The 12,955-nt window shown below is 36.6% G+C and overlaps 1 protein-coding gene across 2 annotated transcripts in view; it reads left to right on the top strand.

Moving 5' to 3' along the window:
- Positions 1 to 12,955, top strand: part of TENM1 (teneurin transmembrane protein 1) — a 735,241-nt gene that overhangs the window by 423,589 nt on the left and 298,697 nt on the right. For both annotated transcript variants that reach the window (XM_023633984.2, XM_023633980.2), the window contains exon 7: positions 12,233 to 12,471. In XM_023633984.2, the coding sequence (XP_023489752.1) occupies positions 12,233 to 12,471 (239 nt within the window). The remainder of the gene's footprint in view (positions 1 to 12,232; positions 12,472 to 12,955) is intronic.

The raw sequence follows: 12,955 nt of genomic DNA, 5'->3' as shown, positions 1-12,955 counted from the left end.
GCCATCATGAATGGGGTTAGTGCCCTTATAAAAGAGACCTCAGATTGCTCCCTAGCCCCTTTCACCCCTTGAGGACACAGAGAGAAGTTGGCAGTCTGCAACCCAAAAGAGGTCACCCTACCATGCCAGTACCCTAATCTTGGACTTTTCCAGACTCCAAAACTGTGAGAAACATATTTCTATTGTTTATAAGCCATCCAATTTATGGTATTTTGTTATAGCAGCCCAAATGGATTAAAACAACTGCTAAACTAAGTCCATTTAGGTCTAAGCTCCCCACTCTCCACCAGTTAGTTTCCTTTTAATATAGTGGCAATTCCTCATGTAATTTTATCCCCAATTAACTTGTCATACCCTGCATTTCTATGTGAGATTCTTAAGCAACAGCAATATATTTTTGACACATTGAATATATACTAGTTTCTACATATACTTAACTGGCTTGTTTTCTGGGGACACAAAAAGCTAGAAAAATACAATGTATCATTGCTGACTATTTAGATCAGATCTAGACAGCCTATAGCAAAAGAGGCAACAGTAACCCCCAGAACAACTAACAAATGATCCTCTACCCTTGCATAAATAGGCAAATTTATCTATCAACTATTTAGCTATAAAATTTCCTTTCTTATTCTCTTCCTTTCTCTTCTCGTACATTCTTCATTCTCCCTATGTTCAGTGTTTATTCTCTCTCTCCTGCCATTACCTTAGACCTATGCTACTCTTGGGCATTTCTTAGCTCTTCTGATATTGTTCTTTGCTAAAAAGCTTCCAAGGATGCAGACACCTGAAAGAAATGGTACATTTGGGAAACCACACATTACATAGGATGGCCAGAGCTTCGAGGGCATTGGAGACAATAGCAGTAGTGAGGTGGAGAGGCCTGCAGAGGCCAGATCATGAAGGACTTTATAAAAGTAGTGCACCTTCGCTTCGAAAATAGCACAAACATGGGAAGTCACAAGAAAAATAGTAACAAAGTCCGTCACCCAGATGTAGTTACTATTAAGATTCCCATGTGTTTTCTTATAGATCAGGTCCCTGCAGAGTAGGGATTTGCAGTTGCTGGAGTTGGTTTTGGTTTTGTGTGTGAGGAGACAGCACATGGTTGTGGTCGTACTGTGTATATGAATTCTGATTTTTTCCGCAACATGGAAAATTGCTTATTGCCTTAGAAACTATCCGGTTAATGGGAACAGAAATGCTTTAAAACCAAATCAAGTAAAAAGGAGGTTTTAAAAAATGACACAGGATAATCTCACAGAAAAAAAGAGCAATGAGTACAGCCAGGCCCAATGAGAGAGAGAACTCTCTCCATAGTTCTGTTTCTTTCTTGGGCCACAGGATGTCTCATCTCTGTTCCTCTCGGCACATATGCTCTATTCTCAGGCTTCATTCTAGATGAGATTTTTTTAACTGTTTCCCTATCATGCTGTAACTCCAGCTCTGGCTCAACATGACTTTGCATCTTGGCTTCCCTAGCTGTCTGGCTTTCTGTGTCTAGATTTCTAAGAGGGAGAGAGAGGAAGGGAGGGAAAGACAGAGAATATGATTGTCTCTGAGGTTAGATATCCAATTCTGGTCCAATTAACTATGGCTGCAAGCAGTGGGGAATAGGGTTGGGAGGGTCGTGGGTAGGGATGTTCTGGCCAGGGCTCTGCCCTGAGAGACAATGATCAGCATATCTAATATGCTTATGTAGTTAAAAATTCTTAGTATTTTCCATAACTTCATAATATCGTGTGGAATGAGTATACTACTAGGCTCCTTCCATATTGGAGTCTGCTCTCTTTTGGCCAGTGGATGAGGATGGAGATTGAGAATCATGGGTGGGAAGTTTTTAGGAGCGAAGACTAGAAGTGTCAAACACCACTTTTGCTCCTGTTTAACGTTTCATTAGCCAGAATTCAGTCACATGACTATACCTATTGGAAATGGTGACTGGGAAATGTAGTTTATCTGTGTGCTCAAGAAGAAAGGAAAACATGGCTATTGGTGAAGAGCAGACAGTTTCTGCCTTGGGCCACATCTTTGATTTTAAGGCTGATATTTCAGAGGACAGCCATGCTTTGCTAGTTTGTCCCTTGGAGAAATGTTATGCTGGCTAGTTTAGAGGACTGATTTGAGTGGCATTTCTTATGTTATTTTACGGCATTATAAAGCATTCTTGCCTTTAATGTACATGGATGAGTAAGACTTTCAAAGAAATGAAAGCTAATGTAAGGCAGATATTGAGCAACATCCTTCAAAAGTTGGATTAGAATGATAGTCTAGATTTTCAACCCGAAGAGCTTGGTGGGAAGCTCTTAGTTTCTGTCCTTATTGTGCTCCTTTGTAATGAATTTGAAACACTCTTTCTTTAAAATAAAATGTCCTTGCTAATATAGATTACAATTCAATAAAAACAAATGATACAGAAAAGCATACCATGTCAACTAGCTCATAAAACAAATGAGGAAAATACATATCTGTAGAAAATGAGGATGAATAAAAAGATAATCAAGGTATATAATACTCTGCCCACTACCCACTCACTTAGAAAGAAAAGTAAATAAGCCAAGTAACCAGTGAAGACCAATTCTATAAAATCAGCAGGTTGCTCTAGTGAGCAAAATTGGGAACAGGCTTTCAGCTTTTACAAAGGGAAATATAATTGAATTCTTTATAAAATGAATATTTTTAATTGAGATTCATAATAGTTTACATCATTGTGAAATTTCGGTTGTACATTATTTCTTGTCTGTCACCACACAAGTGCTCCCCTTCACCCCCTGCGCCCACCCTCCACCCCCCTCCTTCCCCTGGTAACCACTGAACTATTTTCTTTGTCAATGTGTTTGTTTATAAAATGAATATTTTTTAAAAGTCCTAGAAAATTTGAAGTCTGGTTTAATTTTAAACATGTGCTCATGAATTTTGCCTAGGTCACATGTTTGTTCCCATTTAAAACAGTCCCTGTAGGGAAATGCACTACTGAAAACTGTGGCATTTCATTATTCTTTCATGGAGAAGATGTATAAAATCATAAGAGGATTGAAAATCTCATCCACCAATAGCTTTCCAAAGTTTTTCTAGTTTGAAAGGATTATAGCTTCCACACCATATCTCAGGACCTAAATTACTATTAAGTATAAAAGGAATGAAAAAATGGTAAGCTTACTTATCTAAGTAAATAGTTTCGATATATTGGCCTGAGCCTTTTAATACAGGAACATTTGCATTAATAGAAAATATTAATTTGATATTTACCCTTCAACTGGTGTAAGGCTTTTTAATATCAATTTTTAAATTAAAGTTACATCTACAGAGCATGGATCTAACTCGGAGAAAGAGAATGAGAGAGTGGTTTGAAAGGACATCATTTTGAAGTGGCAGATAGTTGTTTATTTTAATTTATTTTGAGACCTACTAAAGCAACTTAGTAAAACATTACAGAGTATGTAGTATTTTCTTTCTCTAGCATTTATCTATCTATGCCAGCACACCTAGCTCAAACTTGTCTCTGAATATTCTGTTACAGAAATCTATAATTTATATAGGAAAGTCTGATACATTCTTGCATGAAAAACTTTCTGATGTCCCCCATATTCTAAACAGGGAGACATGACAGCTCACTTTCATAATGATAAGTATGTACCCTCCTGATAACATTTTGTCATTTCTGTAATTTTAGGAATTGAAAGAAATATTTCCATAAAAACATATTCAGTGGAATACTAAGCTTGTATATATTCATTTTGAAAAGAGAAATGTCAGATGATCATGTGAATTAGGAAGATTTTATTACCTTAATCATTAGCATCATCAGTGATATCATGAGTTAATATGTGCACAATGGTTAAGTAAATGGGTTTAATTGTTCATGCATGGATTTAAAAATATTTATTGAGCTGGGCACTCTGTTTGCTGAGCACCGTTCTAGATGCTAGGAATACAGCAGTAAATAAGACAGACAGACATTCCTGTTCTCATGTAGCTAATGTTCTAGTAACCAACAAAACTGAAGTAGATTCCCAACTCTATTGCTTACCAGTTGTGTGACCTTGGGAAAGTTATTTAACCTTAATAGCTGAGCCTCAACCTCCTGAACTGTGAAATGTGGATAATATCATCTACCTTATAGGGTTATTGTAAGAATTCAATGAGAAAAAAACACAAAGTATTTTAGAAGAGTACCTGGCAAATCGAAGATGTTCAGTAAATAGTCGTTGTTGTCATTATCATGAACAGTGATTATTTCTAATTATTAGTATTTTTTATTAACAGTAATTCTTTCATTACCTGAATGGCTCACAAAAAGAGATGAAATATGAATTAACTATTTCTTTGACTCATTTGTATCTTTTAGATTATATGAAAATGAAATGGAAGCTTATAGCTGTCCTTTTACATTCAATAAACCAAGAGATATTTGTTCACAAGTAAACACTTATTTTAGAGTATCCAAGCCTCATTTATTCTGCACACTGAATCAAGAACCTTTTAGAACGAGCAAAGGCATCATGCAAATCAATATATATTCATTGAGTACCTTTGAAGTATGAGACAATTTACCTAAAAATTAAGAATTGATTCCTACCTTCAAGAAAATATATAATCCAGGTAGGACAGATATTACTTCTGATTAAAAGAAGAGAGGGAAGGGGCCAGCCTGATGGCATAGTGGTTAAATTCGCTTGCTCCACTTCAGTGGCCTGGGGTTCACAGGTTCGGATCCCAGGCGCAGACGCTACACACCACTCATCAAGCCATGCTGTGGCAGCATCCCATATACAAAGTAGAGGAAGATTGGCATGAATGTTAGCTCAGGGCCAATCTTCCTCACAGAAAAAGGAAAAACAAAAAGAAGAGAAAGAATAATAACCACAAAAAGATTTTAAAAAGAGCTTTTCCATTAGTTGCTAACTACCCCACTTGAAAAATCACAAGAATAGCAATAAAGACCATAGAGTATTGCCATTTAAAAATAGGTTGTAGAACTAAGGCTTAAGCCTAGAAAAATTAAGACATAAATAGGTATCCCAAAACTCTTAAAAGAAAACTCGTAACAATTATGAATGACATAGAATATAGACTTTGTATGAACACTTAGCATATAAGGTCCAGAGGGGATGTATGGACAGGGTGGCTTAAAATTTGGAAGAAAGAACCCTAGGACATATAAAATGAAATCCTCCTCTATGTAGCTGTTAGTAGAGGAATACAATTTGTTACCCCCGGAGATTGTCCAAGTTGATAAGGCGATTTAGGTTCAAGAAGACTCTTCTTTTAAGAGTATTTATCCTAAAAAGGGATATCAGGAATGGGCTATTAAAGCAAAACTAGAGATGTTGAGGTTGATATCTTAGCCAGTAACCACACTTTTCTACAAAACTTCACTAGATATTTTTGTCAGAGAAGAAAATGGGGCTAACCCATATTGGTATTTTCTCATGTTTTTTGAAGGTATAAAAATAAATACCTATGAATAGACATTTCTTCCAAGAAGATATAAAAACAACCAACAAGCATATGAAAAGATTCTTAGCATCACGAATCATCAGAGAAATGCAAATCAAAACTACAATGAGGGGCCAGCCTGGTGGCACAGCGGTTAAGCGCACACATGGCACCACTTGGCAAGCCATGCTGTGGTAGGTGTCCCACATATAAAGTAGAGGAAGGTGGACATGGATGTTAGCTCAGGGCCAGTCTTCCTCAGCAAAAAAGAGGATTAGCAGCAGATGTTAGCTCAGGGCTAATCGTCCTCAAAAAAAAAAATCTGCAATGAGATGTTACCTCATGCTCATTAGGATGACTACTATAAAAAATAGAAAATAAGTGTTAGTAAAGATGTAGAGAAATTGGAACCTTTGTGCACCATTGGTGAGATTGTAAAATGGTGCAACTGCTGTGAAAAACAGTATGGAGGCTCCTCAAAAAATGAAAAATAGAGCTACTATATGATCCAGCAATCTCACTTCTGGCTATACATTCAAAAGAATTGAAAGCAGAATCTCAAAGAGAGATTTGTATGCCCATATTCATAGCAGCTTTATTCACAGTAGCCAAAAGGTGGATGCAACCGAAGTACCCATTGATAGATGAATGGATAAACAAAATGTGTATACATACAATGGAGTATTATTCAGCCTTAAAAAGGAGAGAAATTCTGTTACATGCTACAACATAGTTGAATCTTCAAGAAATTATGTTAAGCGGAATAAACCAATCACAAAAAGACAAATACTGTATGATCCCACTTATATGAAGTTTCTAAAGTAATCAAACTCATAGAAATAGAAGGTAGAAGGATAGTCACCAGGGGCTGACTGGAGGAGGGAATGAGGAGTTGTTGTTTAATGGATATAGTTTCAGGTTTGCAAGATGAAAACATTCTGGAGATCTGTTTCATGGCAAAGTGGATATACTTAAGACTGTTGAACTATAAACTTAAAAAGGGTTAGGATGGTAAATTTTAAGTTTTGTGGATTTTTTTCTATGTGTGTGAGAAAGATTGGCCCTGAGCTAATATCCGTTGCCAATCTTCCTCTTTTTTTTTGCTTGAGGAAGATTGCCCTCAAGGTAACATCTGTGGCAGTCTTCCTCTATTTTGTATGTGGGATGCCTCCACAGCATGGCTCGATGAGCAGTGCGCAGTTCTACGCCTGGGATCTGAACCCATGAACCTGGGGTCACCAAAGTGGAGTGTGCGAATTTAACCACAACACCACCAGGTGGGCCCCTGTTTTGTGGGTTTTTTAATCACAACAAAAAATTCATTTAATTAATTTCTTTGAAAAGGGAATAAATACCTAAATTCCGTTATTCTATCTAAATTTGATTTGGCCTTAATAACTTGACTCAAGGCCTTTTCGTTGCAGTCTTCCTTTTTATTCTTTTTTTTTTTTTTAAATCAACCTTAGCTTCTAACTGTAAGTAAGTTGAATTCCTTCCTCTAAGTATAAAATGAGTCATATGCTTATGGCTTAAGGGAATACAGGTTTAGATATTCGTCTCATAAGTATGTTTACAAGATGTAAAAGAGAAAATCCTTTGGTTATTTATGCATCTGTTGTTAGAAAGCTGTAGATTTCTGTCTGTTTCCTATAGAATTTTAAGTGCCATATTAAATCACTTTATTTAGTGCTAAGAGATACCCTCAGAATTATGTAGTGTGAGGAGTTTAAAAAGAGAGAGTACATTTTCCCCTTTTTTATAGATGATTTTAAAATCCTTCCAGAAGCATTTATTATATTCCCATTTACCACCACTGGGTCTCGTCAGTCTTGAAGATATTTTTTTTCAATTTCCTTATATGCCCATTTCCTTTTGGCAATATCTTGCTTTTCCTTTTTAAATTTGAACTTGAATATTAAAACAGATGCAAAGGAGAGTACTACTTACACTAAACTCTTGAACTGCATTTTTATCATTTGCTCTGTGGAAAAAACCCAATTGTATAAAATTGATAGCAACATTTTAGTATATCCTCAGGTCCCCAGGGAGAAGCAATGTGCTTAGACAGATGATTTGATTTTATGAGCACATAGCTGAAATCTAGCACTGCGCATTTGTCTTTATGCTCCTACTTTTTCCAGGGACCACGAAAACACATTCAGGCAATAGTTTCACTTTCCAACAATGGACTGCAAAACCTATGACAATACATAGCATTTGCATTGCTGTTTTTCATGAGGTGCATCACAGTATAGATCACTTTCGGCATAGAATCTTAATCTGAGCTTGTTAATAAGAAAACAAGAACCTTAATAGATGAACTCATTTTATTATTTACCCTCACTGAGGACTGTGATTTGGATTCCACTCAAATATGAATGAGTTTAAATGTTGCTCTGCTGCGACTGTTGAATTTTTTTATTATGCTGTAATATTTTACTTATGAAACTGCATTTGGAAATCCTTTGGTGTATATCAGGATGAAATTACAGTGCTCAGGGATATTGATTATTGCTTGTAATTGCTGTCATAATAGCCAACAATTGTCGATCTTTCTTCTACCTCTTAATGATATACCAAACCAGATCAATATCCAACATATTGGGCCACTTACATTGTCTCAAAAATCCAATTGTTCTCCTTCATAAATATGCAAAGGATCAAAGATTTTATCTCCAAACATTGAATAAAAGGGCGCCATACTGCTGGGTTTCTCTTTTATCCCATAGGAGCATGCCAGAGCATTGCTGTATAAGACCAGTTATACATAACTGATATTTTGTCCCCTCCCGAGTAACCACAGGCAGTGGTGGGGAGACAGGGAGGCTACTCCACTATGCTGTCTGTGAAGTGCTACACTTCTTGCTCACTAGTAAATTAGATGGCCGAGGGGGAAAACATAGACTGGGGGAGCTAACTAGACATTAAAGAAGAAATCCACATCCTTATGACATGGAGATTATTTCAGGGCCTAAAGAGGAAGTGCAATCAAATGGAGGGAGCATAATGCTGTAAGTCACTTTTTCAATAAAGTATATTTATGCTTATTTCTACTATGTACTGTTTCTCCATTCTGAGGATAAATTAGGTAGCTTTAGAAGCAGCAATGACTCCTTTTGGTTCTTAACAACTAAAGAGTAGCTTCTTTGTAATGCTTCCTCGTTCATTCAAAATAGCTAATACAGTCTTTAAAATTTACTAGAACATGTGAAGTACAGAAGAATAGACATGTATTATGTAGTACTGTTTGAACAGATTGTATTTGTTTAGCCTGGTTCAATTAACCCAGGAGATTAGAACCTTCTGCTAAGCCAGTGAAGACCGTGCTTGGCAGGTAACACAGGGCAATGAAAATACACTATTTTGGAACTCTCTGATTCCAGGTTCATTCATGCTATTAATTACGTATGTTACTTTTAGGTAATCCACTTTTATTCTCTGGGCTTCAGTTTCCCTAACTGCAAACTGAGGGTGTTGGGCTACTAGGTGATGTCTGAGATCCCTTCCAACTCTGTGATTCTGTAGCCATCATCCTCACATTTTGTCATTGATCCCAAAGGAAACAGGGCAAAAGCATGACTCAATCCAGTATCATCCACATGCCAAAATCAACACAAAGCAGGCTGCTTCTGTGCTTTAGCAGGCCTGGATTCACATCTTAACGTGTCCGCAAATGCATAACCCAAGTATAGTGTACCATAATGTAGTGGTTAAGAGCAATGGCTCTAGAGCCAAACTTCTTGGGTTGGAAACTCAACTTCATCAATTACTAGCTGCGGGACCATGGACAAGTTGCTTAACCTCTCTGTGTATTGGTTTTCTTATCTGTAAATGGAGATACTTACTGTAATGGGGTTATTAAATTAGATAGTACTTTATGAATTATTTAGATAATGCCTGGTACAAATAAGCACTTAATGAATGTTACCTCTAATTATCATTATTATGATAACCACTATGACCACTTTACTCCTACTAAACCTCTTTTGGTCTCTGTTTCATTGTCTGTAAGATTAGAATAATAGTATCACCCTCACAGACATATGAGGATTAAAGTAATGCATGTAGAGTACCTAGTTTGGTGTCTGGCCTTTCTAGGTGCTCAATAAATCATGTTCACATAAGTGGAACCAACTATGCAGGGGATTGGTGTTAATCAGTGCATTTTTCCCACTCACCCCACCCCCAACGTTTTTGATATTAGTTATGAAAGCAATACAAGCTCAGGGCAGAAAACTTCAAAAAATACTCCTACTATCCAAAGATAACACAAATTATTATTTTTCCATGAGTGTATATATATATTTTTTTTTTATTTTAAAAATTATATCCTATTGCCCATACTCTTTCGAAGCCTACCTTTTTTCACTTGGTGCTATCTGTAAACACTTTTCCTAGTGAATAGATAGTCTTTCAACACAATTTGCAATGGTGTATAGTATTCTACTATGTGTTTGTAAAATAATTTACTTAACTAAATACCTATTATTCAGCACTTGAGTGTTTATTTTTTGCCATTATAAGTAACACTGCAATGAATGACTTCTTATACACATTTTCATACATATTGTTTCCTAAGGATAAATTCCTGTAAACGTAACTATTGGACATATTTGATGTCTTTTGATACATAATGCCAAATTGCCCTCCAGAAAGGCTTGTACATCTGCCCCTCCCCCCAACAGCAACCAAGCCCTTTAAATGGCCTTTACCTCATGATACTAAGGCAGAATTCACCAGTGTGGATAGTTTTCATTAACCGGCATGTAGAGAGTTCTTTTTTTCTTTAAATATATATACTTTTGTTCTTTAAAAGTGGACGCTAGAAATCAGTCTTAAAACAATTTTACTTCCTTCCGAATTTGAGCATATATGACATGTACAGGGTGATGTTGGCTCTTTGCTTAGTGGAGGGGTTTTGTGCTGTAGTACCTTAGAATGTACACCAGAATGAGTTTTGCTTAGCCATGCATTTTACTGCCCCAGGCGGCACAGTAGCGTGGTTAAGATTGAGGATTTTGGAGCTGGAATGACCTAGGTTCCTATTCTGGCTCTGTCATTCACTTGCTAGGTGAATTTAGGCAAGTTATTTAACCTCTTTAGGCCTCCATTTCCTTAAATGCACAATGTGGATAATAATATAGCCTGTTTCATATGAGTGAAGACTAACTGAGATGATGAGTGTTTAGCACAGTGCATGGTACCTAGCACTCGATAAGTGTAAAGTATGTGAACGAAAAACACGCTTCCATTTATTTGTTTTTGGCAACTCCTTCCATATAAATAAATCACTACTGTTTACAAAACATCCGTATTACAATAGTCATGGGCAGTCAATAATCATCCTATAGTAATTCAAACATGAGAGTAGCATGAAGTTATAGGACAGGCAAAACTAATGCATGGTAAAAAAAATGCAAGACAGTAGTGGCCTCTGGGAGATAGGAATAGGGTTCACTTACAAGGGCTGGAGGGAATTTCCTGGGGTGATGGAAATATTTTGTATCTTGATAAGGGTTTGGGTTGCACAGGTGATTGTATTTGACAAATCTCAGCAAATGTACACTTAAAATGTGTGCATTCCATCATGTATAATTTTTATTGAAATATATTTACATATAACATTATGTAAGTTTAAGGTGTACAACATGTTGATTTGATACATTTATCCATGGCAATATGATTGCCATTGTAGTGCTAGCTAACACCTTTATCAAGTCACATAATTATTATTTCTTTTCTGTGGTGGGAATAATTAAGATCTAGTCTCTTAGCAAGTTTGAAGTTTATGATGCAGCATTGTTGTCCATAATCACTATGCTGTTCAGTAAATCTCCAGGACTTATTAGCTTCTGGTTGCAAGTTTGTGCCCTTAGACAACATCGACCTTATTTCCACATCCTCCAGCCCGTGGCAACCACCACTCTACCCTCTGTGTTTTCACTGTGTTTCTACAAGTTTATGGATGGACCTTGAGGACATTATGCTAAGCGAGATAAGTCAGACAGGGAAAGACAAATACTGTAGGATCTCGCTTATATGTAGAATCTAAAAAACACGAACTCTTCGTGTATAAATTTGACATTAATAATCTGTAAAAAAAAACGTTGAACTCTAGATAATAATATGCAAGTTGAAATATGTGGAGGGGCGTGTACTGCTGTATGCAATTTACTTTGAAATGCTTAAAGACTAAGATAGACTGATGGATGAAGACAGGAGATGGACAGATAAGTGAAAAAGTGAGTATAGTCAAATGTTAACCGTAGAATCTAGTTGGTGAGTATATGTGTGTTCATTATCAAATTTTTTCAACTTGACTGTATGTTTGACAGTATTTATAATAAAATATTCAGTGAAAATATATCCGTAAAAGTTAATCTCTGAATAAAAATACTGGTTTCTAGGCTGTTCAGATTACCAAAATGCCCAAGGATAATTCCCTTTCTGTTTTTGAATCAACTCTTGAGTATCACATTTAATGAAAGGGAGCAATATAGAGAATTAACACCAAATGCAGAATGTTAACGCTCAGAGTTTGAGAAATTCACTAGCCAGCAAGTCAGGGAACAGAAACCCTCTTTCTTCTTCTGAAGGATCTGAATGAGAAAACAAAAGGGAGACCACCAATGGCAATCTGGAGTTAAATCTTAGGTATATGAAAATTTTGTTGAGCCCCTCCCAGTTCCCCTGAGCTTTGTCATAGCCTGATTGTTTGAAATTAGTGGAGATTGTGTTTTTGTAGCAACCGGCCTTGGTTTTTATAGCCCAAACTTTTGTCTTTTCTTCGCAGGCATTTCCTGTTCAAACACGGATCTGGTTCCTCGGCTATCTTCAGTGCAGCCAGTCAGAACTACCCTCTGACGTCCAATACCGTGTACTCGCCCCCTCCGAGGCCACTTCCTCGAAGCACTTTTTCCAGACCTGCCTTTACCTTTAACAAACCTTACAGGTGCTGCAATTGGAAGTGCACGGCCTTGAGCGCCACTGCAATCACAGTGACTTTGGCTTTGTTACTAGCCTATGTGATTGGTAAGCCCTTTTTTTTCCCCATATATCAGTTTTCCTCTTAATCAAAGTCTTGTTTTGCTTGTGGTGAGGGTGGGAGACTCTCTCTCAACTGAGTCCTACAAATTTGAACCAAGGCTTAGCATTATAAATAACAAATAGATTTCTAATTAGGTTTTTTTTGGCACTTCTTAACCTTAAATACTGCTGAAGAGAGTAAAGAATGCTCTTTGAGAAGAAATATTTATACTACAAATGCAGTCTTATTGATTGCAATTACTGTAGTTAACCATTTTCGCTTCAATTAAAAGGTTGCTATGGTTTACTCATTAGAAGTCATAAGTACCAATCTACAATAGCTTCTTAAATTATAGTTAAACAATAATACTGCTACCAAATTTTCAGGTACCGATTTCATTAAAGTAGTAGTCATTTGGAAGCTATCAGAATATCTAGCGCATAATTTCTTTCCAAGAATTCAGTTTTACCTGGGACTTAAAAAAGGTAT

Source organism: Equus caballus, chromosome X (genome assembly GCF_041296265.1).
Source record: "Equus caballus isolate H_3958 breed thoroughbred chromosome X, TB-T2T, whole genome shotgun sequence".
Taxonomy (NCBI): Eukaryota; Metazoa; Chordata; class Mammalia; order Perissodactyla; family Equidae; genus Equus; species Equus caballus.
This window is presented reverse-complemented; position numbering and strand designations above follow the sequence as displayed.